This window comes from Anser anser, assembly GCF_964211835.1.
Source record: "Anser anser genome assembly, chromosome: 22".
In the NCBI taxonomy this organism is placed as follows: Eukaryota; Metazoa; Chordata; class Aves; order Anseriformes; family Anatidae; genus Anser; species Anser anser.
In genome coordinates this window covers 3424088-3451817 of record NC_139743.1, presented here as the reverse complement: position 1 = coordinate 3451817, position 27730 = coordinate 3424088, and the positions used below count along the sequence as shown (strand labels likewise).

The 27730-nt window shown below is 49.4% G+C and overlaps 1 protein-coding gene across 15 annotated transcripts in view; it reads right to left on the bottom strand.

Annotated features, from left to right (window-relative positions):
- CEP164 (centrosomal protein 164) overlaps positions 1-27679 on the bottom strand; it is a 47801-nt gene extending 20122 nt beyond the window's left edge. For 4 of the 15 annotated variants that reach the window (XM_083808459.1, XM_083808467.1, XM_083808466.1 and 1 more), the window contains exons 1-16: positions 27312-27526; positions 26107-26207; positions 25624-25735; positions 24976-25186; positions 21951-23624; positions 19346-19504; positions 18241-18369; positions 17769-17846; positions 14909-15019; positions 12107-12547; positions 10469-10552; positions 8727-8810; positions 5386-5471; positions 3590-3739; positions 1372-1590; positions 12-143 (exon numbers count right to left, since the gene is read on the bottom strand). In XM_083808459.1, the coding sequence (XP_083664585.1) occupies positions 12-143; positions 1372-1590; positions 3590-3739; positions 5386-5471; positions 8727-8810; positions 10469-10552; positions 12107-12547; positions 14909-15019; positions 17769-17846; positions 18241-18369; positions 19346-19504; positions 21951-23624; positions 24976-25186; positions 25624-25735; positions 26107-26207; positions 27312-27511 (3971 nt within the window). In that variant the 5' untranslated portion in view covers positions 27512-27526. Of the gene's footprint in view, positions 1-11; positions 144-1371; positions 1591-3589; positions 3740-5385; positions 5472-8726; positions 8811-10468; positions 10553-12106; positions 12548-14908; positions 15020-17768; positions 17847-18240; positions 18370-19345; positions 19505-21950; positions 23625-24975; positions 25187-25623; positions 25736-26106; positions 26208-27293 lie in introns of all 15 variants that reach the window. The other 11 variants (XM_083808470.1, XM_083808468.1, XM_083808469.1 and 8 more) reach the window with 11 other exon arrangements.
- Between the last annotated feature and the right edge of the window lie 51 nt (positions 27680-27730).

Below are 27730 nucleotides of genomic sequence, written 5' to 3'. Positions count from 1 at the left end.
AAACTTTTCACCTTATCTTCTCCTTCTCTGCCTCAGTCTCTGAGGCGATTTTGGCTCGCAGCTTTGAGAGTCTCTCAGTTTCTTCCTTTCTCACACGCAACTCTTCTTCCTCAGAAACCTTTGCCAAATCCTCTTTCAGAGTGCTGAGAAATGAACAACAACAACAACAACAAAAAGTTCAGGAAGCTCTAGTATCTTCCAACTGCCTCCCCAGGGCCTACAGATCAGCTCCCACTACCCGTGCCTCCTGAGCGATGCATCCCCAAGACTCTAGCCAGTTAATTCTTTTCCATACCTTCCCAGTCTGGCTGCTGGCACAGGAGATGCAGCCCCTGAGCATCAAGCTTCTGTGGTGTATTTTTATAGTGTACTGTACCACCACAGGTGGCACTTTTTTCAGTAAGTGAAATCAACTGCTCTTAAGTGAAACCAGACTCCCAGCCAAGGTAACCGGAAGCATTAGTACATCTGTAAGCTTCACACTTGCATACAGCACCTTCTTTTCCCACTGCTTTAGACATCTCTCTCTCCAGGTCCAACTTCTGTGCTGCCCCTTGCACCCAAGACAACATTCCCACAACATTTCACACCAAGATACCTTTTCTGCCTCCCTGTGTGCTGCTAACAACTTATTTGGGGTGGCCCTGGTAATTCTAGTACAAGTCCTGAGAGAAAAATCTCCCAAATAGAGGACGCCACTCCCATTGCTGTCCTGCTCCCTGGATTGCTATTAGAACTTCAGGCATTGGCTGGGTTTTACACAGAAATCCATGCCCTATTCCTTAAAGTCTTGTTTGGAAGTCCCTCTTTAAAACATACAGTACCAGAGCTTCAAATAGTTCCTCTGGGGTAACCTCATCTTCTCTAATGTTCCAATTTCCAGTCCTGTTACTACCGTTTAGCCCAGAATTTGAAAGTCTGCCAGGTGGTAAAGCTCCAAGTACTGAACTGGAAACTTTTCCCAGGTTAACAATAAGAGACAGGTTCACAGCTATATGAAAGCTGCACGTGTACCAAATGGTAGCTCTTCATGCAGGACATGAGGAAGATGCTCTCTTCTCTGTACTGGAGAGAGATTTCCTCAGGCAGACTGCATCCTCTGCATAGCTGCTTTGAGCATTTACAGCACTGACAGCAGACCACTGCTCGTTTCAAGATGTGCAGATCCTCACCCACAGGACTGTCTGGGCCAGGACAGAGTCGCATGCTCCTTCCCACCCCGAGAGCCCTTTTCTTGCCTCTTTTACCCACAGCTCTGCAAAGCAGCACCCGTTTCAAGGTGGTGGCCTAGAACACAGCACAAACCTGCTGCCACCAACAATGAATTGCAGCTGGGAAAGGCTCGGGGGAAACAGGACAAAAGAAGAGTACCTGAGGGATTTTTCTTTTTGCTGATGAAGCTTCTGAGCTTCTTCTTCTTCCTGTTGCCGCATCTCCTCCTGGAACTGCTGAATTTTCTCCTCCTTTGCTTGCAGTAAGTGCATTTTCTCTTGTTCAATCTCCTTCTCCAGCTCCTTGGCTATTTCCTCCAGGGATTCTTCACTAGGCTGGCTCAGGGACCGCTCTTGTTTTATTTCCTTTTCAGGTTGCCTACCAAAAAAAGAAAGTTTCTTTGGCAAAAGGGTGAGAGAACTGAGTAACACGAAGGGAACAGCAACATTCCCCCACACAGTATCACCTCCAAACCAAAAATCTCAAAGCCACCTACTCTACAAGCTTGCCAGTCTACGAAGGGAAAGGATGTGCAGAAGCTCCCCTAGACTGCAGCCACTTGCAGGCTGCTGCGGAACGCTTGCTGTTTAGCTCACAGGAGGCGAGGAACAGCAGCGGAGGCAGGTGGAGGACACGGAGGCAGAAGACAACCTTCCTACAGAGCTTCTCCTGCCAGCGTCCCCTGCAACATTCCTGGAGAATAAATCCGTTCACCTGCTTGCCAGCCAAACTCACGGGCCTCACACCCTGAACTTTTTCAGCCGCAGATCCAGGAAAGCATTCTTCACAAGGCTATTGAGGGATACACGGCCCGGGCTCCAAGCTTCGAGTAGCATGTTATCTCGGATAACAGCTTGGGGTGTCCCCAGGCACCACTGGTTGGAACTCTCATTGACTCCCAGAGACACTCGGACTGATAAATTACTAACCCTAGCCCTAACAGCACTTAGGTCCTGAACGACTCTTCTTTTGGCACACTTACAGCTCACCTTGTGAGGGTGACACAGCCGCACCTCGTGAAGGACCTAGTAGCTTTGAAAACCTGGATCTGACTGCCAGGCATAAAAGCAGATGCAATCAGTACTGGTTTCTAACCCAGGGACTGGCAATACACTTCTCATGGACCAGGTATTTTTCTGCAATTGCAATCTAAAGTGTGCTGGGAGTTTGCCAGCCCTAGGCAACAGAAAGCCCTAAGCTCTCCAAAAATTCAGAACCAATCTGCTTATAATTAAGGTGTTTTTTTTGTGTGTGTGTTTTATTTTTTTTTTCCCAGACACAGAACAGCAAAATTATAAGGTGTGTCTGAAAGAGGCTGAAGGGGAAGGAGGACAAATGAAGAGTAGTCTAAGGACAACATTTTTATTCTTTGCTAGTGAAAACTGAAGCAGCGAGGTTTCATCATGCTCTGAGACTGCTAGCATAAGGCAGAGAGACTTCTGTCTTGCCAGGAATCAGGGAAATAATAGCTCTAGTAATATAACCTTGAGTCAGAGAGAAAAGGTTACTCATGCAGCCATTAGCAAAAGAACGAGAGAGAGGAAAGGGTGGTAGGGTCCTGAAAAAATCCTGCTTCCCCAGCATTCCCCCGTAACACCACATGCTCTGGGCCAACTGCACAGATGCCTACAGAAGGTACCATTTATCAGGCTGCTCTGCAGAGCAACTCGGGCATTTCTACCTTTTTATCTCTTGCTTTTGCTCTAATTTTTGTTTTAAAAGCCACCAAACCAACACACACACATCTACACAAACAATCCCTAATAAAAAGGGAGGTGCTGTGCTTGTCCTCACACCAAGGATAGCTACTCCACCACTTTGTCTTGACAGATCCATTGCCTATTTTTTTCCCAATTACGTCTGCTGATCTGTCATTCGACACAGAAAGCAAAGTCAGCGCGTTCACTTCTATTGCAGTGGAGCTGCAGGAACAGACCAGCAAACACCACCAATTTAGTACCATGAGAGACCACTGGCTTTTGCAGGGAACCCGAGCTCTGCCATCATGTGCTCTGACTTCATTACCTCAAACCAGTGATCCCAGTGACTAAAAGTGAAGTGGTTACCTCCCCCCACACACTGAGACCTCAGTAGTACTCAGCAAGAGAACTCAGGATCTGTAGGAAAATGTTTATCAAGGTGTGTGAGTGCTTAGCCTTGTTAGCGACACCGCTGAGGAGGCTTTTCCAAGACCAAAGCAAACAGATCTTTCTCCACACCACAGAGCCCTACGCCCCAGGCCCCAGGGGGCCTAACATCTCCTAGCGTGCTAACATCACACAGTACCTTCAACCAGTAATGGGGTCGGGGAGGGGAGGACAAAAGCTGTTATGCTTATAACACCAGAGACTTAAACAAACTTAAACGAAGCCCTTACTCTTTCTGTGGGGCAGCAAGATCTTCCAGATTGATTGGGCTATCCAGCGATCCCTCTGCCAGCTCCAGGGCCACCGCCTCTTCTTGTTTGGGATTTTCTAAAGCAACACACTTCTGTCCTGATGTTTCACAACCACTCTGATCCCTCTCACTTTGCAGCACAAAAAAGGTAACAGAATATCAGATTAGCACAGATCAGATTCTCGTGGCTGCCCCAGGTACACAAAGACAGAGGGAAGGTGGGACGTGCAGCTGACTTAGATGGGCAGTCAGCAGCACCAGCTCATGCCTGCCAAGGGGACTCCATTGTCCAATATAGGGCTGCCAAAACCCCAGCAAAGCTCCCAAGAGCCAAACCATTCACACCACCTCAAGCTCTGCCAAACTAACAGGCAGCTGAGGATTTAATGCATCTGTCTACCTCAAAACACTGAATCTCGTTGCTGGATTACCTCCCTCTCTTTGCGAGTTCTTACAGGATTTCCCCAGGATACATCAGCCCTATTAGTAATATGTTGTTGTCTAAATTAGAGATAGAAATATTGGCAGGCATGTCTACATCTACAGTTCTACTTCATCTTGGAAGCACAGAGAAGAGAGACTAGGCAAGCACAAGGTAGCTTTGCAGGCAGAGCAAGAGGACACGCAGCTGGGAAGCAGGTACCAAGTGATAAGGAGACAATTCCTGGGGGCAGAACACGTTTTCAGGGACCTTCACGTGAACAGCTCCTCCAAGCACAAAGTTGTGAATCCCAAGTGCACGCAGCCAGTCATTAAGATGGACTGCAACCTCTTCTGTTCACAAGTTTTCCTGGCACAGGCAGCAGCTTCTTGGTTCCCAGTGCCCCAGAGTGCTGTGTAGCTCTGTGTGGAAGCTAAGAGTTTGGACACAACTCATCTATAAATGTCACATGCTACAACTCTCAAAGGCAGCGCGGGAGCTCAGGAGACCATGGAGCTCACTGCTCAGCACAATATTCCAATTGTTTTAAACAAGTCTCCACAAGCAGGAGGGAAATAGCTCCCCTAGAGAGTCTACAGTTCTCACAGTAACTAAGGGTCTGGAAAGCCTGCGCTGCTCTCGGGGTAACAGCTGTTGCATTCTAGAGATGTCCACACACCAGGATAATAAAACAGCTTATCGCTTACACCTGGCTAAACAGTGACTTCCCCTATGCCACCCCTGTGGAAGGAAGTTGAACGGAACTGTTCCCACCGGAGCTGAACTGCCCTGCCATCGGTAGCAGGAGCCAGGCCCCAGGAGCCTCCAGCTATGGCTCTTCCCAGCAAAGAGCCGGCAGCCCAGCAGAACCAGTACTGACCGAGACTGGGACCTGCCTCAGAACCTGAAGGTCTGTTAGCAGGCAATGGCTAGTGCCTGTCTCCTACGGGTAAATGACATAAGGCACAACGCAATGAGAACAAAGTCAGACCGTCTTTGCAAGAGACTGACGTTCCCAACCTTGGAGCAAAGTCGGAGAGCTGTAAGGGAAATGGAGAGGCCAGCTCCACGGCTGGGGGTAGTCGCAAGGAAGTGGAAGGCAGGCAGTTTTGCTGCCTTCCCAGCCAGAAGCTGAAACAAAGCTGGAATCTGTTGAGACAATACTAAAGAGGTGGTGGGAGAAAGACTGAATGGAAGAAATCCTGTGAGAAGCTGCAGGGTCTCAGGATGTCCTACAGGGAGCTCCTGTACAGGTTACAGTGACTACAGCACAGCAGAGGCAGACAAGACAGGAAAATCATCTGGAGCTAAAGCTGTCCATGCCTCCTTTCTAGCTCTGACTGGTTGTACCATACCTCTCAGCAGCTTTTGTTCTTTTGCTTTGCTCTTCTTCTATACTGGCTTTGCTTTGATCTTTTTCTTCTTCTCTCAGCTCCTGGGCCTGCAGGTAAAAGCAAACAGTGTGGAGTTCGCTGGCTCCTTTGCCATCAAAGCCTCTCAGGACCTCACAGAGGCTCCGCTGAAAAGCGGTGCCACCCTGGTCCAACACACCAGCACCAAGCCCACGGACCAAACTGCATCACAGAGTACTCCAGAATGCCCAGCTGAACGTCTTAGCTTCCTCTCCTGCAATGGAACCAAAGTCTCGAGATATTGCAGGGGCACCTTGGAGGAAGAGATCCATCAGCCCAGAGACATCTGGGAGCTCGGCTCTCCAGGCTGTGGTGTCAGACTGTGGGCTCACGTTGGCTGTTTTCAGTACAGAAGATGAGCTCTCTGCCAGGACTCAGCACTCCTAGCACAGGCTTGGGTTATTTCCCCCGGCCCTGAAGGTCATCTTAACGCATCCAAGTAACAATAAAATTGATATATTGACTGTGACCAGAGTCACAACAGGACTTGATCCTGCCTTGCATCCTGGCTGTCAAACAGATGATGATGGGCAGCATACTTCATGCAGCCACATCTACCTACAGGCTGCTGACTACGCCATCCAGCAGAAATCCGTCTGGGTGTTGCAGACAAAGCCAGCTCCCTTGGTAACACACTCAGAGTGACTTCAGATGGCTTACTTATGAAATAGGAAACACTTTTATATTCAAGTACTTGCTGTTTCAATAGTCAGCTGCTCCTGTTCCCACCTGCCAGCTACCAGGCACCTCTGTCCCTCCAGCAGGGCCACACAAACACGCGTTGTGTAATTCACCTGGGGAGAGGGAACAGCTTCCCTCTCCAAGCTCTCAGTCCCACATGAGAAAGGATTAACAGCTCATCCTGCCTGCTGAGGCTTCTGGATATGAGGTCTCTTGTCCAGAGAGGAGTAGCCCACTCATAAGCTCTTGGGGACCACAGAAACAGCAGGTGAGCTCTTCCCTTGCCATGCAGGAATGTACTGTGGAGCAGGGCCAAAAAAGCAATTAAAACAGCAGTAATTTATGCAAATGTTCAGCAGAGCAAACAGCAGGATTCCCTGCAAGTGCTGTCACCTTCCATCACATCAGCCTGGTCAGAGCTCTCCCAGGCAGCTCCCTGCCACCCCAGCCTAAATAATGACTTAACTCCTGAGAGCTGAGGAGCCCTACAAACATCTCCTGGCTCAAACCAGGCTGCGCCGCCTGTGAAAGGAGAGAAGCCAAACAAATGAAGAACGAGATCTTTCGGGGAATAAAGGTAACCGGTTACAGAGTGAGCTGCTGAGCTCAAGCCTGGGGCCACCGTGACACTCCTGCCCAACCCGCCTTCCCAGGGGCAGTCCCTCCGCAGAAACCACCGACTGCAGATACCTCCAGACATACTGAGAAGGTGACTGGAGCGCCTGCCTGCAGGGAACAAGGGCTGGATTTTAAGCCTTGTCTGTGAAATTGCTGGAGTCTTGCCCCTCTTGTTGCCTCAGGATCCCCAGCAGTCCCAGAGGAAACACCAAATACTGCTAGCAGCTTGGTTTTCTGTCCTGCTTAAACACCAGGCTGAGTCCCACAGGAAAAATCTCAGGCGCTCGCAATACAAAGCCAGGCTCCTGGACACATGAAAGCAGGATGACAGATAATAGGCCGTCTTCTCTCTGCAGAGCATAGCCCCCAAGGGGCCTCGACAGGAGGATTTCCACGGTCTCCAGCACACAACAGCTCAGATCCCATGCCTGCTTCCAGCTCCTCACCGCTATCACAGCAACGATGCCAGCAAAGCAGGATGCCAACACTTCAAATGCCTGCTAAGTGAAGGGTGAAAGGATCAACCTCCCCATTGCCAGCAGAGAAGTCAAGTCTTGCAGGCAGCAGCCCACACTGCCTCTGCAATCTACCACAGCTCCTGCCAAAACACGCTAACCAAAAGCTTCCAATGCTGCGCACGTGTAGTGTCACAGAGGCAGTCTTTTTTTTTGAAAGAGAGTATTTTGCCAATAGATTTAAAGCAAGGCAAGCTCATTGCATGAAAGTAAACACATTGCAACAACCCAGTCTCATTTCAAAATAGCCTCTGTCTTTCAACAGAAAAGAGCAGCTGCAGTTCTGCAGGGGGCACCATTTCAAACCTACCTCTCTCTCCTCAAGACAAGGCTGTAATAAACTCAAAATGTGCCTGCTCCAACAAGACATTTGTATGCACGAGGACTGTGCTGTAGCAAGAGGGAGAGGGGGAGAACACAGCAGGCATATGTTTTGTTTTCCCTTCACATCTGATTATGCTCATTATTAGGCACAAGAGGACAGGTGTATTCTCCAGACAACCTAACAAACTGGATTGCTCCTCTCTGCTGGACAGGTGGTGAGTTTGCCACTCAAGGTCTCCTCCAGTGCAGCTGATCAACTCACTTACAATCAGAGCAAGGCTGAGTAAACCCCAGCTGGAGCCTGACCCTCTGCCTCCCCGTGCAGCACGCTCTTCCAGCCAACGCGCTGATGAGCTGAGAGGATGGTGCAGGAGAGGGGTAGCTGGGATGGCTCAACAGGAATGTGGGGCTGCGGAAGACAACTCAGTAACATGCTGAGAAGACAAGATAAAACCTCAAGAGGCACAGTAATCTTCTCCAGTCAGGACTGCCCTAACATAGCTACATATGGGGCCGATGTGATGTAGGAGGCAGACACGTGCAGGCATATGTATGCTCCTCCATATGCCACAGACTCACTGAACGGATCCTATTTCGCAGCTACATGAAAGCAGGCAAGACAAGCAAATGCTCAGCAATAGGCTTCCCTAAACCCTACAAAACCTGTCAAGGGGAGGCAACCTCCTTTTCTTCATTTTATACGATTGTGTTCTGCTACACGAGTCCTCTTCATTTGCTTAAGAGAAAGAAAAGGGAAAAAAAATAAAAAAGGAAAAAAGTAAAATAGACTCTGCTTCCCACCACTCTGTGGGAAAGCCAGTTGTCTACACTTGTAGTGGGGGCAGTGAAAGGATGCGTCTGTGAGCCTGCACACATGCACCGCTCCAATCACCTCTACTCAGAGTATGTTCATTGTATAGCTTCCCCTCATGGGAAGGACTGCAACTACCTGCTTCTCTGCAGATAAAACAGTGCACCAGAACTGCTGCTCCAATCCCTGCCCCAAAGGCAGGGTGCTTAACATCTCTCTCCTGTTTGCCTCAAAGCCTTATGCCAGTAGCTTCATCCTGTGCTTAGTACACCACAATGCAGTATTTTAACCTGCTGGTTCAGAGATTGGTCCCTGATCACATGTAAAGCACTTACCTTGCACATGGGGCTGTCTAAAACAGGAGACAGAACACCCACATCCAATACCTGCTCAGAAAACCGACTCTGGAAAGCCAAGTCCTGAAGAAGAAAGAAAAGGATCAGTGTCTGACAAGTATGCGCTGGTTTTGCCAGAGCTCCTGAGAGATTAGAATAAAATCCAAACACAGTTTGGAATCCATGCTCATCGTTCCACTGATAGCAAGTCAGTTCAAATATCTAGTGCTACTACAATTAGAAAGGTTTACAGGACACAGGAGACGGCTACATCAAGACTCAGGCCTGCATCCAAGACCAGATCATAGCTGTACTGCAGTCAGATGGCTCTGGTAGTGGCTTGACCAGCAGCAAGCTGGGTTTTCTGCTCCCCGTGCTGTAGGGTCACAGGCAGATGCCATGGGTTACCCAGAGCTACCTGTGTGGATGACAGGTGGGGCAGTGGCACTGTGCTGCAGCGAGGCTCTTTTCACTGATGATCCCGGAGGAAACTCCCCCTGCGGTGCCAGGGGACCGCAATTCCACCCAAGGACGTCATGGAATTGCTGCAGGGCAGCGAGCTCTGCCATACCACCCCATGCACTCCTCCATGCCACAGGTCACAGCAGGCAGGGTGACACACAGCACGTCTACAGCAAGCAGCAGATTTCCCCCCTCGGCCCCCGACCCAATTGCCAATATTGTTGCAAATTTTTCTGAGCTTTTTTTTTTTCCCTAAAAGCCAGCTCCTGCAAGTTGCCCACAGGCCGGTCACTCGCACAGTTCTCCCGACTGGCAGTGGGTTCGTGCGCCTGGCTGCAGACACAGCGTGCATGTGTGTGTGTACACGTGCCCACAAGCAAGCACTAGAAGAGGTATCGTTTGATGCAGCAGCCACTTGCCAACACAGGCTTGTACTAACACTGGTAAATAATGATATTCTCAGCCATTTTCTGGCCATGCTGCCTCTGCTCCCAGTGGCAGATGGCAGCGGCAGTTTCCTGTAGAGACAAAGAGATGCTGATGGGCACTTCACCCCCCATCTCAGGGCTACCCTCCTGCATGTTCTCCCTCTGGGACGCTCAGAAGCCAGGTCCCCCAGCCATACACACTTCCAATAGAAAAAGCTGTTTAGTCCCTTAAAGCATGATTTTATATTGCTTATTATTTTCCATTTTGCAATTATCTGAGCGGAGTCCCAGCTATGAGCGACCTACTTTTGCAGGGATATTACCTCACCCGCAGAATGAACCTGCACTTTTCTGCAGTCTCTGCTCCCGCTCGGTAAAAGCCTGTCATCACACCTGACCGTGGACGTACCACAGCCTCCCCACCACGAGAATACGCACGTCAGGACCTCACAGAGCAGACCTGTGAACACTTCTGAGGGTCTGACCTGGGGCTGGCTTCTCCCTGGGAAGCATAGCCATGGAGTAAGAGAAGGTTTGAGAGTGAGAGCTGGTTCTGCCAACACTGCTCTACGTACACAGGCAGTTCCTGGTCAAGTCATTCATCTGATAAAGCCTGTGCTTGCTCAGGAATTTGCGAAGCACAACTGTGCTTCAGTATCTCAAGAACCCCCCTGAATACCAAAGCTACACAAAGGACGACATGGGTGGCCTGTGCCACAGCTGTAATGTCACTGCTCAGCAGGGAGTCAGGGCAGTAAGAGTGCACGAGATGGCCACGATCTTAAACTGGCTGCACATTCCCAGGGAATGCAAAGCCCATGCCCAAGGGACGAGGGGCTTTTAGCAACTCACCATATGCTGAATCAGGTCGTGGTCTGAGCGGTTGGAAGCCTGCAAGTCCTCCACACATTCACTGGTCTCAGATGCCTTTGAAAGCTGAAAGGAGATACGCATTATGGCCTGTAGATGTGCTAGCCCTGCCACTTCATTTAGGCATCTCCAACTAAAAAGAAGACAAATGATACTCGGAAGACAAATCTGGTCTCTGTATACCATTGGGAAGTAAAATAGCATGCGTCTGAGGTGACTGAACATCTTAGGAAAGACCAAGGGTGTGACCCACAAGACAATCACAAAACACCACTTCACAGAGAAAGGACTGGGGAGGGAAGACAGGTGCAGAGGATGGGACTGGGGAGGGCAAAGAAGTGCTCTTCAAATATCCCTGATAAAAGGCACCTGCTTATGGTCCTGTTCCTTCTGCAAGAATCTCCACAGCTCTGAAATCTCCCTAGACCACCAAGCAAGCGTGCGAAGCCACCCAGAACAGCAGCATGCTTCCTCAGTGACTTCAGAAGTCCAGCACCTTGCTGTGCTATGCCCCCGTGCAGCGAGGACACCTGTGTTCCCAGTCATCGCGAAACAACGCAGAGCTGTTCACCACTAGCGCCCGTGCAGTCCTGCTGACTTCAGCACAACTACCCAGAAATGTAAAGAAAGCACGCAGATGGTGTTTATAAAAGCAAAGATTTCAGCTTTAAGCTCTTCAGGACAGAGCATGTTTTTTTTAGGCTCAGTTTTACAGTTTATCGTTTCTTAGACATTGTCCATCAATGGAATGAGATAAGTCATCAAAATTAGCTGGAGGAAAATCAGATCGGAGAGGCATCATTTATCAGGTCTCACGCTAACACTTCTGCACGACACTGAAAAAACCTGGAAGGTGTGCACCTGACCCCCCAGCCGCGGGGTCCAGGCTGTTACCCCACCCGCACCTCGTGATGCAGAGCAGCCCACCTCCTGCCGGAGCCTGCACAGGGAGCTCCTCATTCCAGCCCGCTGCCACCAGCTGTCCGCCCGTTTCCCTCTCAGACAGCATCACAGAAGCAGTGCACAGACTGGAAGGAAGGCTCCAGGCTCGAGCTGCAGCTCTGGAGCCAGCCCCCAGGTACAGTCCCACAGTCCTTCCCCACGCTGACCTCACGCTTCCCTCTCAGCGTTCTCCCACGGAGCTGTAAACATCACAACCGGCAGCTCACTTTACACTTTTGCCCTATCTCTACATAAGCTGAGAGAAACAACAGAAGGAGAGAAACAAAGCAGCACGGACAGCTGGGCTTGGTGTGAACTTCATTATAAAACCTGCTTGCTTAGTACAGATGGCAGCACTGAAAGCTGAGACTTATTTCTCCTCTAAGGCTTGAAACACACAGCCCCGTCCAGGATTTTTGCCTGTCGGTTGCTTTGGACAGCACTTTGTGTCTGCATAGAAGAATATTTCCTAGCTCAGTACTAAAGTTGCCGATCTGGGAATTCAGAGCACTCGTGCCCCCCCAGGAACAGGCTGCTGATTAGGAAAGCACTTATGCTGACTTAACAGAAGATGAGTAAGTGTTCCAAGTGCTTCCCTGAATCAAGGCCCTACAAAGCAATGGGAAGAGCCACAGCAGATTCCACACCAAACCCAATCCGTGCAGGCAGGTCTCTTACTTTGCCAGCATCCAGCCTGCTGTCTGTTTTCAGATCAGCTGCTTCTTCCCTCATTTCATTTACTATATTTTCATCAACAGACACGGTGTCAACGGTGACAGCCAGGCTTGCCAGCTGATCTGCCTCAGCAGCTTCAGCATCTGGAGATGCAGCTCTGGGTTGCACGGGACTGCCGGGCACATCTGTCCCTGTTGCTTTCCTTTCCTCCAGAGACTGTGGCAGCTCATCAGCTGCCGAGACGTCACCTTCCACCTCAGCATCTTTCTCGCCCAGTAGTTCATTCCCAGCGAGTTTCCCACCAGAATCCTCTTTGTTCTGGCCAGAAAGGCTACCGTCAGCATCTCCAGAAAGGACTTTAACCGGTGTTGGAGGGCATGCATCATCAGCATCCAAGGAAGACTCTTGCCCTTCTTCAGCACGTCTTGATTTTAAAGACTCCTTCTAGGCAACAAGTCAAACACAATTATAGCTACAACATTCTTTAATCCCTTCTCTGGGAAGATGCTGGGGTGAAAATAGTATGGGTTCTTCTGCAGCAAGAAGCAAAAAAATCACAAAGCTTTGGGTGACCTCAACAAGACCAATTTGACTTATTTTCATACCGTCCATCTCAAAGGAAAGGAACGTTAAGATAAACCCACTCATTTCCTGGGGTTGAGACTTTTTTTTTTACTCTATTGTTTTTGTATTCATGGGGTCTCAGCACTAGCAGTGTCTGTTGCAGGGATCATCAGTCCCTGGGAGCACCTTAAATGCTCTGCAATAGGCTCATCCATGCTTTCACACCGAGTCTGTTCAGCGAGAGATGGAAGCTTGCAGGAGAATTACCAGATGTTTAACTTCTGCCTGAAATAACTAGAGAAGGGTAGGCAGGATGCAGCCACCCCACCATCCAGTGGCACAAACTTACAGGCAGGCCCTGATTTAAGCTGCCACTCTGAGCTCAGAGCAAGACCGGGACCAGCTAATGTTCTAGGCTAAGAAATGGCAGAACCCACTGGCCCTGGGAAAAACAATCCCAAGAGCTTAGTCACCCAAAGGTTTGGCTGCCTCTCCCAGCAGTGGGGAGGCCCACAAAACTGACAATAAAAAGCATGATAGCCAGGAGGAAGCAGGAAAAGGTTCCCTCATCAGTATGCAAACAAAACTGCTAGCACTTCCTATTTTCTCGCTGTTTTATTAATGCCGTGGTGTCTTGTCAAACATTAGCTGCATCCTGTGTACAGCGTGTACCATACACAGACTGCATATTTTAACGATGTATTTTTATCAAAGTGCAACTGGAATGCTGTCAGTTTTAAACACGGAGCTGCGGCAAACCGAAGGGATGTCTTGGACATGTCATTTGTCTGCGAGACCTTCTCAGGGCTGAGAGAATCATCAATCAAACCAGAGGGGAGGACAGAGAAATCAAATCACTGGATACTTTCCAAAAAAACTACAGTTCAGAGACTCACCTGCAATTTGCCAAGTAATAAATGAAAGCTTACGGCCTGTTTCCAGCCCAGTGCCTGGTTAGCGAAGGCTCACAAACACCACTGAATCACTAGCCAGCCACACGAAGCTCTCCAAAGGCCTTGATAACACCTTTGGTCCAGAACGCAGACAAATTTGTATGCAGGTGTCATCTCTGCAGTGATCCTCCAGTCGGCCCATCTTTGCTATAATTCCTCTTATCTGGGGATAAGCATGTCTGGAAAGACCAGCCACTGATTGTGCTCCCCTTTGGATAGTTTGGTTTTAGAGTTTTTATGAGAACCCTCTCCCAGGACATCTGACAACACCCAAGAAAAGGTACGCCAGATGAGACCAACCAGGATTCTTATGCTTAAAAAGAGGAAACAGGTGTTTCCCTTTGAGGGGCACACACGACAATATACTGATGTGTCCTTTAATACTGTGCGCACAAAAAGATTTCTCTCCAGGCAAATTCACCTCAGTTACTAGAATATCCCAGAATAACCTCTTTAGCTGGTAGAACCCTATTTTAAGGACAGATGCAGACAAGACTTTTGTTAACATTACGCCTTAATGATCACTAGTGCAACTCACACAGTTCCCCCTTCTGGAGAATCAGATACGCAGGTGGAAGGGAAGGGAGGTTTTCCTTCTGTCAAAAATAGACGGTGGATTTTCTGTGGATTTCAGAGCTAGGAAGAGTCAGCCAGGCTATAATTGGCTTTAGCTGATCTTTTCACAAGCTGTAACACATTTTACCTGTAGCTGAGTGACACTAAAAAATATGAAATTTCTCCCTATCAAATATATTGCTTCCAGACTTCAAGTGATCAGCATAAGTGGGGGAAAACAAAAAAACACATGGGGACCAGCTTTTAGAAAGGCATCCAATTCAGAGACAAACAATCAGCATAAACAGCAGACACCAAAACTGAATCCTACTCATCTCAGGAAAATCCAAAGCGGCACAGTCATCCTGTGTAACAGCTTGAACATGAGAGAGTACGACACAAACCTTCACCATCTTTCTATCTCTAAAAAGGGGGAAAAAAAAAAAATACTCACACTGCATACAGAACTCCTTTGAAAGCTGAACGTGCTTCCTGTTTTCAGGATGTTCTCAGGCAGAGAAGCACAGAGTGGGATAGGTCTGGCAGACCTCATCTGGGAAGCATTTGTTCTTTATGTTTGCACCCCTCTCCATAAATATCGTACTTTAACCAGCAAGAGAAACAAGCCAAGCAACTATGAGATCCACACCACAACACTGGAAGCTGCCTACGGCATGCAGAGCTCAATGACATCATGCAAGCGGGACCGTGATGTCAGAGAGCCACTCGTCACCTCTCTCAGACTGCCAGCTTCCTCTGCGGGGCTCCTCTGGTGCTGGAGACGAGCTTCAGTGACATCAGCTAAGCGGCTGCCAAAGTTCTCCTCCTCCGCTTTGCTGCTCTCCTAATGGATGGGGTAACATCTGCTAGCAAATAGTCACACACACCTCTCTGCACTGGTAGGGCCATCCACCCGTGACAAGTCAGCACCCTGTTTGTTCACTGCTGCGTGCACCCAGACAGTGGAAACCCCTCCAGCCGAAGAGCTTTCCAACCTGGACTCAGGGGCTCACAGCCTCAGATTCCCACACAGCACACTCTCCTTCCCAGCACACGCACACCGGTGCTGCTTCTACTGCTGGCCCGCCCGGTGAACCTCTTGTTCAGACTGCACCAGACTCTTTCCAGATCAAGGCTTGCTCTACTTCCCACGAGTGAGAACTGCTGACTTACTACAGCAGTTCTTCTCCAGGCTTCCCCAGGACGGGAGAGAGCAAGGCAATGAACGCACCAGTCATTCCTCCCCCTTAGCTAGTCATCACTGCACTGATACCTTATGGACGTCTTAATTGCCTTGGAACCAGCTACACTGCCTCCTGCACATACATCTCTGCACTAAGATGTATGCTGTATTGTGCAATGTTTACTTACAGAGACTGCTCTCTTTCACACGTTTCCATCTGGTAAGAGAGCTCTGCATGTTAATTCCCCACCACATAAAGGACCCCCTTGACTCCAACTGTTTACCCAGAGATTGACCTGTACAGAAGGCAGAGTACCAAAGCTTCCCGAGCTGCAGGCTCTGCAGTTTGCGGATCACTTCTGCTGTCACTGGACCCTCTCTCCAGGCACCCAGAGTGAGATGCCTCCAGGTCTTTTCCTCTACTTGCCCCTTTCAGGGGTTCCCAAAGTTCTTTCACATTTTAACAGCAGTCTTGCACATCTGCAGCAACTATTCCATCACGGGAAATCAGGAGGCAAGAAAGCTGGCTTCAGGTGAGAACTAACCCCATGAACAGCCAAGCAAACCAAGCCACCTAGAGGAGGCCCTCTTCCTAAAAGGACATTTGAGCTGTTACATATAAACCTCGCACCTCAAGTTCTTCAGCATCTGTCTTGGGTTTTATTTTCAGTGTTTTTTCCCCAGCTAAAATACTCCTTGCTCCACCAGAGGCCACTGAAAGTGGTAGCATTTCTGTCCGTCTCTGCTTCCTCTCTTCCAGACAGTTGTGTCACATTCAGTGCGGCCTCTACTTTTACCCAACTTCCTTGCATCTCAGTAAGTCACTAAACCCTCACATATTTCTTTTGAATACAGATATTCGACACTGATCCGCAGACTACACGAAACCAGCTGTTTTTATCCCTTTACTTGTCAGATCTACTTTCTGTAGGGCTTGTTTTATGAATTCCTTCCTTCTCTCCATTTTGAAAAGAAGCTGGAGAATGGTTTGGGATGCAGGCTGAGAGCTCACTCGTAAGAATGTTTTTCTACTGCCATCTCATGGAGCTACAAGTGAATTATATTTTTCATTGGGGCACTAATATTTTATCAGGACTGAGATATCACCAATCTGATTTACTAGCTTTTGAGACAGAGCCTGGCTGTTGGGCAGCAATTGCCATTTTATAATAGATTCCTGAAGCCCCACCATGTCACTGAAATGCCAGGACAGCTCTTTGCTCCCGGACACATTAACATTTCAGTGACAAATTGGGCTCCAACGGGCTTCTTGTTGTTTGGAGATGAGAGAGTTGAGCCTTTTTTTTACATCCACTTTAACAGAAACCTTTGCAGTTCTTGCCCAGCGCTGTTCAATAGGTTCTCCTAAGTATTTTACAGCTTGATTGTTTTGTGTACTGTGAAAAGGGTGAGGGAAATACTGAAAACGTTTTAAGAGAAATTAATTTGCCTTTCAGATACTGAAACAGAATTTTCAAAGTGATAAGAGAGGATTAATGTCAGCACAAACAGGCTGAATCACTAGAGCTGCTTGCAACGCACTTCACATTGTCCCTTTGTCATCTTAAGCCTGATCACTGCTAAGAAAGTGCTGGCAAAGAATGCACACCCGCAGGGAAAGCAAGATGTCTGCACAAGGCAACACATGTACTAAACTCATTGCTGATGCTCTGAGCCTGAGCAATGGAATTTATCAGCATGCAAAACAGAAAACGGGTTTCACATTACCACACAAAAAAAAAAGAAAAAAAGAGGCCATATCCAGTCCACTATGAAGAACCTAAGAGATTCTTGTAGAATTGGATGAGAATGTGAGGATGGTGTTCCCAGACTAAATTCCCTTCTCCTCTCTCTAAATGAGACCACTGCAATTTCAGCAGAGGACGAGCCTTCCTTCTACACCAACTGAAAAAAGCACTGAGGAAACAAACCATGCCTCTTCCTCATCAGTCCTTCCTCCCACAACGGGCACAGTGGTGCCACTCAGATCTGAGACCCTCTCCTTTCTGCCCTTCCTTGGAAGAGCTGAGTTCTGTCTCGCCCATCACACCTATGCGACCTTCTCTCTTTCTTCATTCAGAAATAATTAAAACTCCGCCTTGTGCAAACGTGCAGTCAGCTCAAATGCCATCTCTCAGACTGGAAGCATTCTCCTTCAAGCACAAGTCTGCCTTCTGGTACCCACACCATGCCCCTCCACAGCCTGCATCTGGCTTCTCACACATGCTCATACTGCACTCAGCACTGCTGCTGTGCTTTCTCCATCAGCCCCGCTCCAGGCTGTTAATTCTTGTGAATTACAGACATTCATTGGGCACCTTTCCTGCAGCCCATGCGTGGGCAGTGCACTGTCATAGCTCCTCTTCTATCTGGGCAGTTTTACATGCCTGTTTCATATTGTCTTTCTTACCTCAGACTCAAAGCTGCCTCCCAAGGCACTGACATCCATGTGCAGGTTTTTGAACAGTCTTCTTGTCCCACGGAGACTCTAAATGTATTCAAAGAAAGGAAATGGTTGAAATTGAGTTCTGATCTCTGCAATCCCATAGGCCACACCGAAGGAACTTGAGGGTTCATAATTAGTGGAAATAAGGGAGCAGAGCCACAGCAACACACGACAGCAATAAGCCTATAGTCAATTAATCTTAGAAATGCATTGTGGCAGATGCTGATTTATAGAGAGCACAAGGAGAAAAAAGATCAGACACTTTTTGGCAACCAAGCAACACACACAAGAAGTGCAGGACAACTTAAGGCCTGAAGTTAAACTGAATGACCATGGTCAGTCAGCTGCTACTGGGGGTAGCAGCACAGTCTTTCATTCATTGAGGCTCCATGCGCTACAGTTACTGACATGTAGTAAGAACCAATACACAAACTACCTCATTCTCACTTTCTTCCTCTTCGCTTCTCCCTTTATCTAAAGGTACTGTGTTCAGGGAACTCTTCTCTTCACAGACCAATCCCAGCAACTTCTTGGTGTGGCCAGTGGGCTTACAGGGCTCTGCGGGCTGCAAAGTCAAAAAGAAAGGGAAGTCAGAGAACAGGCAAAGTAACAGGGGAGATACAAACCCACTGAAACCCACTGGACTTGGAAAGCTGCCGATGGCAAGAAGTTTTTGAGTTCTGAGAACTTGCTCAGGATTACACAGCTATCCTTGTTTTCCAGAGCCACAGCCAGCTAGGAGATGACATTCGTTATGAGGGTGCACCTTCCTGTTACAAAAAAGAGTCTCCCATCCAAAAGAAGAACATATGCAAAACCTTCCTGTGCCTCCGAACAGTGATTCAGTCACGACCAACTGTAGCAGATGTTTTGTTTGGATCTCTCTGTTGAAGGTAGGGAGTGGCATACAGCTAGTTCCACAGAGCGAACACAATAAAATAAAATGTTTGCACTCGCCAGTGACAATCAGGACTTAAGTCAGCAAAAAAACCCTTCAGTGAAGATGTTGGATAATGTTTTGCAAGTATATTATTTGATTTATACTTTAAATAAAAAAAAAAATACTACATAAAGCATTCTTGATTGATTATCCTGAAGGACACATTCTATAAACAATCATTGTGATTTTAAGTCTTATTTTTATCCAGAAAATGTTCTTTCAGTTTCTTTCTCATTAGATAGGAGAGTGGAAATTTTATTTTTTAGATTACATCATCTGTACTGTATGCCATGCTTCATTTGGATAGAAATTAAAGATCACCTAAAATGAACTTAACAGCATTTCAACAGTAACTGAAAATGTCCTTTCTTTAAAGCTGCTAACCGTACAAAATCTGGCACTGGGCTCCCTAGAAATAGCAAAAAAAAAAACAAGCAATAGTTGGGGAAGGTTTTGTTTGTTTTTTTAAACAGTCTGAAGTATTTCAAAGCTGAGGAGAGGTCACAAATACTGCCTTTTAAACCTCTATGTATTGCCAAGCCCGTGACCTCTCGCAGAGCCTGCTTTTCTGGGCATGTTTCCAGAGAAGACAGAGTCTTACCCGAGTTTCTCCTCTGGCTGCAAGACTGGAGTCCACAGAGCTTCCCACGTCCGAGTTCAGTGAACCACGAAGGATGCCAGCTGGAGAAGCCACGGGGCCACGCAACGGAGCAAGGTTCCCCAGGGGCGCCTGCACAGGTGCTAGCGGGGATCCTGAAGACTAGAGGGTGCAAGAGGAGAGCACGGGCTCGCAGTTGACACTCGTTTCAGAACGAAGGCGCTCCCCCGCGCAAACACTGTCTGCTAACACCGAACCTACGGCCCAAGAAACCGCTCTCGAGCTAACACCAAACAACTACCAGCACATGACATGTGTGGGGAGTAGCAGCTTGATTTACTCGTATGTTTTGTCTTCCAAAGACCCCTCTGAATGCTGTGATTCACCTTACAGCAGCATGGTCATCCGGAAAATAAACAGACATTGCTCCAAAATGGGAGCAAGAGAACAACAACAGCCACACTAACCCACACACCTGCACGCAACCAAACCCAGCACCCTCCAGGAGAGGCTCGACACCACGCCACCCTAGGCAACCTCGGCAGCTTCCCTTCCTGCTTTGCCTTGCTACTCTGCACAGCGTGGAACAAGTGCAGGAGAAGCCCCTGACGGCAGAACGTTTCCCACACCCCGCGAGCTGCAATTACCATCTCCAGGCAGAAACCTGGGCTGCCTCCTTACCTCACACCAGTGGAAGTGCACTTTTTCCACCACTACTGAAAGTAGAAAGCAGTTCTGCAGCAGCACATCAGTAAGAACCTCCTGAATACATCTTTACCTTTCAAAGCACAGCAAGAGCCCTGGGAGCCACCCAACATCCTCACCTCTGAACAATGCAAGCCTGACATTTCGAGCTGTCTTCACCAAGAAGCGGGACCGTTCTCTTTTACTTTGTGGAATTCCCCACCCAAGAAGTCTCGCCTTTGATACACTGCACCGGTTAAACTAGAAGGAGGGGTACGCTAGGATTTTCTCTGTAGCATGCCAGTACAGCCAAGCGCTGTTCCTTCAGCAGAGCACATGCTTATTCATAAATCACAGTTCCTGTACTCTGTGTTAATGCGAAATTACAGACTGAAAACGGAGTTAATTCACTTGCACACTGAGGGATGGGGAGAGAGATGAATGTATACCGATCTTTCTTCCACCAAGTCCCTGCCACGCCAATGGTAACAGAACAAATTACATATTCTGGGCTTAACAAATTATTTCCTACCAGATGGCCATTAACTATGTGTGCAGAGCAGTAGAAGTTAGCTGTCCTTCAGCAAAGATAAACTCACTGCCACTGGGCTAATTAAAACTTTGAGGATAATCTGCAGTTTATCTATATTTATAGGCATAGTTACTATCAGCTAACTGAGCACTAGCACGTACTGTTAATTAGAAACCTAAGCTAGCGATTTGGTGGAGTCACAGATGGGAACCTGCACTAGCAGAGCAAAGCAATTCCTTACCACTACTCAGTGACCTCCCTTATAGGGCTGGGGTTTTTGTTGTTGTTTTGAGGTTTTTGGGTTTTGTTTGTTTCACGGGTTTTGTTGGTGGTGGCTGTTTGTTGGTTTGGGGTGGGGGGGATGTTTTCAGAACAAGAGATTTGGTAAATTCTTATTAACTTGAGGCAATTACTTCTTGACAAAGACAGAACAACCTGGAGCGTTCTTCCAGTGACGGGGAGGCTCGGTGCAGAACATATTCCATGGTGCTAGTGTACAAACAGTGTCAGAGAGCTGTGCCTACTACCTGCCACTTTCTTCAACCGCTGCAAGCTGAGTGCTGGGTTTATGGAGCGGCACCCCTTCTAATAGCTTTTTTGGGGTGCTTGGTATTCACAGAGGAAGGAGAAAGTTACGTTTATAGATGGTCCATCACACCTGTAAATCATCTTGGTGTCCTAAGACCACAGCACCAGTGGTCCAAGGACTACATTGCGCTAAACTGCACTGCACCTGCCTGCAAGTCAATCGCCTGTAACCACTGGGAATAATCCTTCTCTTTAAGGAAAGCTAACTCATTTAAACTTTTTCCTGTTTTTCCTCATTTAAGAGGGAACAGAGACCATTTGTCAAGATACTGGACGTGTACGTGGGAGACCTGGCTTTGATTTACAGCTTCTATATTGCCTTAACCAACTCACTCGCTCCGGGCCTTGAGATTCAGTGAGCAAAATTAGGCTAAAAATAACTTATTTCACTCTCAATTTAGATTGTGGGATTTACAAGAAAAAGATTGAGTTTATACTGTGTTTACCACAAAGGGTCTTAGTGCCATGATTAAAGATGATTTTGTATTCAATATTGCAATCCCATTTGATTGCTGCCCATCACCTCTTTTTTAGTGCTGAAGGCACCTGTCTTAATACAAAATTAATTCAAGATGTAAATTGTACAGTGTTTGCCATGCGAGGAGGATTGCGAACAAAGGATTTTTCATCCTACCTCTTGAGCTTTAGGGAAAGCACTATAACAAATGTCACATTTCCTTATGTAACTTCCAGCAGTCTGCTTTCTCCCTTTGCTCCTGAAAGTTAGCTACAAATCAAGATTTCCCTCTCAGTTCTCCAGAAACGTTTACAACAGAAGTGCCAGCACAAAGGATTTAGTCCTACCTCGTTCCCCCCTGCTCCTTCGCCAACCTCTATTTTGCTGCAATTCTCAGCAGTTTGTCTGGTTTGGGTCACCTCCGCTTCCACGTGCTGACAGAGACTGGTGCTTCCCTGGCAGTCAGCCATCCGACGGAGATACTCAGGGGGAAGCTGCAATTCTTCTGGGACTTTATCTCCCCACGCCCCGGGAGCTTGATCTGTCCTGCCATTTTCTTCCTTCACTTCTGTTTGCACTCCAGCACCGTTAGACTCCTGGGCAGTGCATTTCCCACACGAATCCACCAAAAAACTAACACAGTCAGGTTCTGGGCTGGCACCTTCTTCACGTTCCTGCGACGTGTGGCACGGTTTCATGTCCTTGGAGCTACACTCTCTCTCTGACTTCTCGGCAGGACTTAATATCTGAGACAGGGATGATCCCACGATGGGACAAGGCAGCACAGGCTCTTCTGTGACAGAGTACACGTCCTTCGGTCTCCCAGACTCATTGTGTAGAGAGGAGACTCCCAGTATCTGGGGTGCATTATCGTTCTGAGAACTGTCCAAATCACTGCTATCACACTCTGACATCAAACCACCTCTTTCGTCGTCTTTACAGCCGTCTTTGGCAGATGAAAAAACATGTTTCGACGTAGGATGCACTGCTGAATGAAGACCCACATCAGTTCCTCCCTTTGCATCTATTCCTTGGAAGCAGTGTCGTGTTCCCACGATCTCTTCAGGGGCCGTGGGTAGGCTCCCTAGCACACCATTCATGCTGTCTCCTTTTGTGTCTACTTCTGGTTTCGTCAGATCCATGTGCTTTGAGCCCTCTCTCTCAGGTCTGCTGCTGCTCTCATCGCTCTCGCAGAGACTGATAGCTTGAGCCAAAGCCTCACCACCTTGAACTTTTCTCTTACTTCTGCTCTGAGATACTCTGGTGCGGGAGCTTAGCTCTTCTCGAGCGTGTGGAGCATCAACTGTCTCCTGCAAACCCCAGTCGTTTGTGGCACTGGCATCAAAACGAGTCATTTCAAGGTTCCTGCAGTAAAATCTTTCTTCTCTGGCTTGCAATAAGCTTGGACTTCTTTTCACATCCCCACCAGGTCCTGTAGATTTCTCTCCAGCTGAGAAAGGACGATCAGATTTACGGACACAGTCATCCATCATGTCTTTAATCTTCTGCTTTCCTTTCAGCTTTTCATCAAAGAGCAGGATTTTGTCTTCAGGGGACTCTGGTGGAGTTTTAACATTCTCAAAGTCTTGCGAATAGGATTTCTTTAACACATGCAAAGGTTGTACCGTTGGCCTAACCTCTACATCGTCAGACTGCGAGTCAGAAGAACTGGAACAAAGATTTTCTTGTATTGCCAAAGGTATACCTTGCTCCTGGTGGATGTCTACGTCAAAGCTGCCGAAAGGTGGGCCGTTTCCTAAAACTTTCACCGCATCAGTTAAGGTCTGGCATGACCTGCTGAACTCTGATATAAGAATAGGGTGCAGGTTATCTGGCCACATGTCTGCAAACTGCCTCCACGAATCCGTTACGCACGATGCTCTCCCTTTGCCTTTGTCACAGAGGCCTTCATTTCTAATCTGGCTATCTGGTTCTGGCTCGGGACTCTCCTGCCCAGGGGACAGAATGGTGCAGGGTTTTTGACAAAAGGGTGTCGAAGGAAGAATCCCTGGCTGCATTTCCTAAGCAGATAAATATTAACAAATAACAACTAAAACTTAACATGTAACTGTATATATATAACCCTTATTTAAAGTACAACTATATTTAAAGTGATTTATATATAAATCGATGTGCAAATTTTGGAGCACTTTAAGTAATCTGTATGCACATAATAGAAAATACTCAAATCGAAGGCCTGAGGTTTTCTGGGTTGAAGACGTCTGTGCCTTCAGTAATAACACTCTCTTTCCCCACTGATATTTACCTTGTGACTGGCTAACAGAAGGCAGGAAAGAATTGCTATCACTTGGGACCTAAAGCGCATTTGGCTATATCTGCAGCTGCCAAAAGCAGAGCAGGAGAGCCTCGCACATCTAAACCTGGGTTCAGTGCCCAGATATCACAGCAATGTATGCATGGAACCTGCATAGGCACCTTTTATTGTCTTCTTCAAAGAAAGAATTTTTTCCAGCACTCCAAGTGTTTTCCAGCTCCCCTCCCTCCACTCACACACACAACTGCGGGATAATAATTGTTCCCTTTCCAAAAGACAGTAAGTCATGAAGAAGCAACAAGCTCAGGTTCAAAGTCTAACACAAAAATGTTTTTAATGCCTTTAAGCTGGAAATCCGTGTTCCAGTTCACCGGAATTCCAAAAGCCAAATGGGCAGCCTGACACTTATCCAAGGTCCTTGAGAAGAATCCCCCAGAACCTCTGGTCAGTTGTTTGCACAAGCCAGAGGCAACCTTGACTTCATGGGGCAGAGGGTGCACTTGGTATGACAAGACCCCACAGACGGCAAAACAGCCGTCTCAGTCTCCGTGTCTGGTTCTGATGGCATCCCAAAGCACTGGGTAAGGCCGGCTGGGCAACAGAGGAGGGCAGCCTCCTTCCAGGGGAGCCCCTCTCGTGGGAAGTGGCCTGGGATCTCCCAGAATCTCACAGCTGATTTATAAAACACAAGCCAGGCTTGGGAAGGGGGAGGAGTTTCTGTATGGAAGTGGCTAAGGAAAAAGTCCCAGGACCTTCCTGCCACATGGTGTCTTTACCTTAGCGTTACTAAGGTATTTGGGTATTTGTCTAAATTTCCTTAAGAACAGTCAATATCTGCTACGACTAGCCCAGCAGCCTTGGCCCACTTGCTTCTCAGCAACAACGCTACGGGGCTGCGGCACAGCCACTAGGGGTGTGCCCGCCTAAACCAAAACTTCCTAAGTTTTCTGTGTGTGTGTGACCCAGCAAGCAAGCGATCGCTGTTCCCACTCCAAAGCAGCACCAGTACAGCATCGCCCCCTAATTCACAGCCACTCATCCTCTGCCAGCCTTCTTGCTCCTCCCCAGAGTCACCGCAAGCAGCAGGGCCTACTCACAGTGGGTCGCTTCGGTGACTGCTTATCCTTCTTGTCTTTCTTTTCTTTCTTGTCTTTCTTCTTCTTCTCTTTCTTTTTCAAACCGCCGCGTGCCAGCAGCTTCTTTCGCTCCTGAGTGACAAGTTCTCTGTAGTGGTCATCGCAGGGGTGGTTCCACGTGGACTGGCCGTTAGCAAAGTTGAAGTAGTAGATATCGCCAGTGATATCCTGGCTGCGTAGCAAAAACAGCGGGAGAATGTGAAGGAGCAGCACAGCAGCTCTGCGCACACAAGCAGCAGCTCTATGCTCTGCACAAGGACACGGCTTCATTCAAGGGTTTTTGAAGGCTCTAAAAATATTCCTACTGGGCAACGTGACCACCCTACATTCAGTGAATAGGAGCACCACGTCTCCAAGAACCCAGAGGCATCGGTGTGGGAAGCAGCTCTCCTGGAGACTGCTCACGTCCTCATCCAACTTCTCAAACACCTTCCTTCTTCTTCCACTGCCCCAAGAGAACTGAGCTCCCCTGCCCCCAGAAGAGCCTGTGTACGTTATCCTCACTTCCCACCCGGCACCCTGCTCTGCCACCCAAACAGGCAGCGCTCAGCACAAAGGCCAGCAGAGGCCAGCAATCTTACAAAGCAGCTTCTGACAGAGATCTCTCACCAGGGCTTCCACTCGGGTGGTAACGGGGCCACAATGCCTTCCTTGGCCAGCCACATCAGCTCCGGCTCCTTCTCAGGGTCGATCCCGATGTCCCTTGCAAAATCCTGGATTTCTAGGAAACAGAACAGGAATCTGTGGAGCTGGACTACGCCAGGCAGTACGCAACAAAGCCAACTTCCTCAGCCAAAGCGATGGACACAACGGGAAATCCCGATCCTGAAAGGACACTGCTCAAAGCTGTCAGAACAGCCCTGCGTGTCAGTGAGCGTCCTGCCAGACTGGTGAAGCACGGAGACAGAGGCTGCGAGCTGTCAAATATCCTTGCCAATCAAAAAGCTAATTTTTCAACTCTACATGAAATTCCATTTTTTTCTGCCCTCTTGGCTCATGCTCTCCCAGGTCCCATTTCCTTAATACGCCCAGAAATGGTTTGGCAAGCTTCAGCCCCTTACTGCAGCTCCCAGGAGGACAGGCATCTGCTACCTTGTTCGCTGGGAATGTACGTCTCGTCGTAATCTTCTTCCAGGATGAGCTGGTCACCAATGCGTACCATAGCTCCTGCCATGGCTCCCTGCACCTGGCAGCTGGAAGGAAACAACCCAAAAATCACAACGAACAACCGCAGTCAGGCAGAAGCAAAGCTCCCTCGTCACACAGTGCGTGGCAAAGCCCCAGAAGGAACTCAGCGCTGGGGCCGTGGAGGGGAACGGGGTGCGCTGGGGGTGCCAAGCGCGGATGCAGACGGGAGGAACAAAGCGCAGGCAGCTGGAACTGATGGGGCTTGGGAAAGGCAGGAGGGCACGGGTAAAGCACCGGGCAACAAATCACAGCCTAGGGGCTAATTAATAGCACCAAGCAGGGAATGATGTTACGTTGTTTGTAAGCATGCTTCCACGCCTCTCCTACAAAAGGTAAAGACCACCTGCACTTAATTTTGGCTTTTTAATTATTCATTTAGTAGTGGAGACAGAGCCCGCCTGCTGGCTTTGCACTGCTGGGACACGCGGTGCAGGGCAGGGCCAGGACCTCTCCCCCTTCACACTCCTGCACCTCTTCTGAGGCCGAGGGGCAAGGAGCTCCCCGGATCACCCCTCGCCACGGGGCCCGTGGCACCCGAGGGAAGGAAGACGTGGCGGGGCTGGGCTCCCCGCTCCGCTCCCAGTGCGGCCCCGCATCAGAGACCCCCACGTCCCAGGGGCTGCAGCAGCAGGGAGCCACGCTGACGCTGACGCAGAAGTTTCTACAGACAAGCCGAGCGCCTGCTTCGGGCAATTTTAAACGGGTTCAAGGGGCTGGGAGGAGAAGGAGCAAGGAGAAGGAGCAAGCAAGCAGCTTTGCCCGAACGCAGGGCAGCGCTCCGAGGCCTCCTTGGGCTGAAGCGGCGCTGCCCGGGGACGGGCGGGCTTCTGTCAGCACCCTGCTCGCCTCGGCCTCCCCCGGCTCCCCGGAGGGCCTCTGGGGAGCTGAAAAACTGCCCCCCAACCCCCATCCCCTGCCCCCCGTGAGCGCCCCCCCGTCCCCCGCCCCCCCGTTACCGGCCCCTCAGAGCCGCCGCGGCTCCCTCACGCCGCCCGCAGCCCCGGGGCCGGGCCTCGGGGGGATCGGCCGGGCCTGGGGGGCTGTGCGGGGCGGGGGGCGGCTGGGGCCGGGGTTACCGGTACCGGGGTTACCTTGGTTACCGGGGTTACCGGTTACCGTGGTTACCGTAGTTACCGGTGCCGGGGTTACCGGTGCCGGGGTTGCCGTGGTTACCGGTGCCGGTCCCGGGCCCCGCCGCCGCCCGGGCCCGCTCCGCAACCGCATCCGGGTCGCGTTGCCCCTGGCAACCGCGCGTCCCGCCCCCTCCCGAGCGCCATTGGTCCCCGCGGGGAGCCGCCCGGCGTCCCATTGGCCGAAAGAAGGGCGGGCGGGGCGGGAGCCGCCCCCGGTGCCTGCTGGGGGCTGTAGTCCGGGCCGAAGCGGGGTGCCGCAGCGCGTCGCCATGGCGACCCCGCGCCGGGCCCGGGGCCCCGCGGCCCGACCTAGGCCCGGAGCAGGCCCCGAGCGGGCCCCGCTGCTCCGGGCCGGGCCGGGCGGCTCCGTTCCGTGCCCGGAGCGCTTCCGCCGG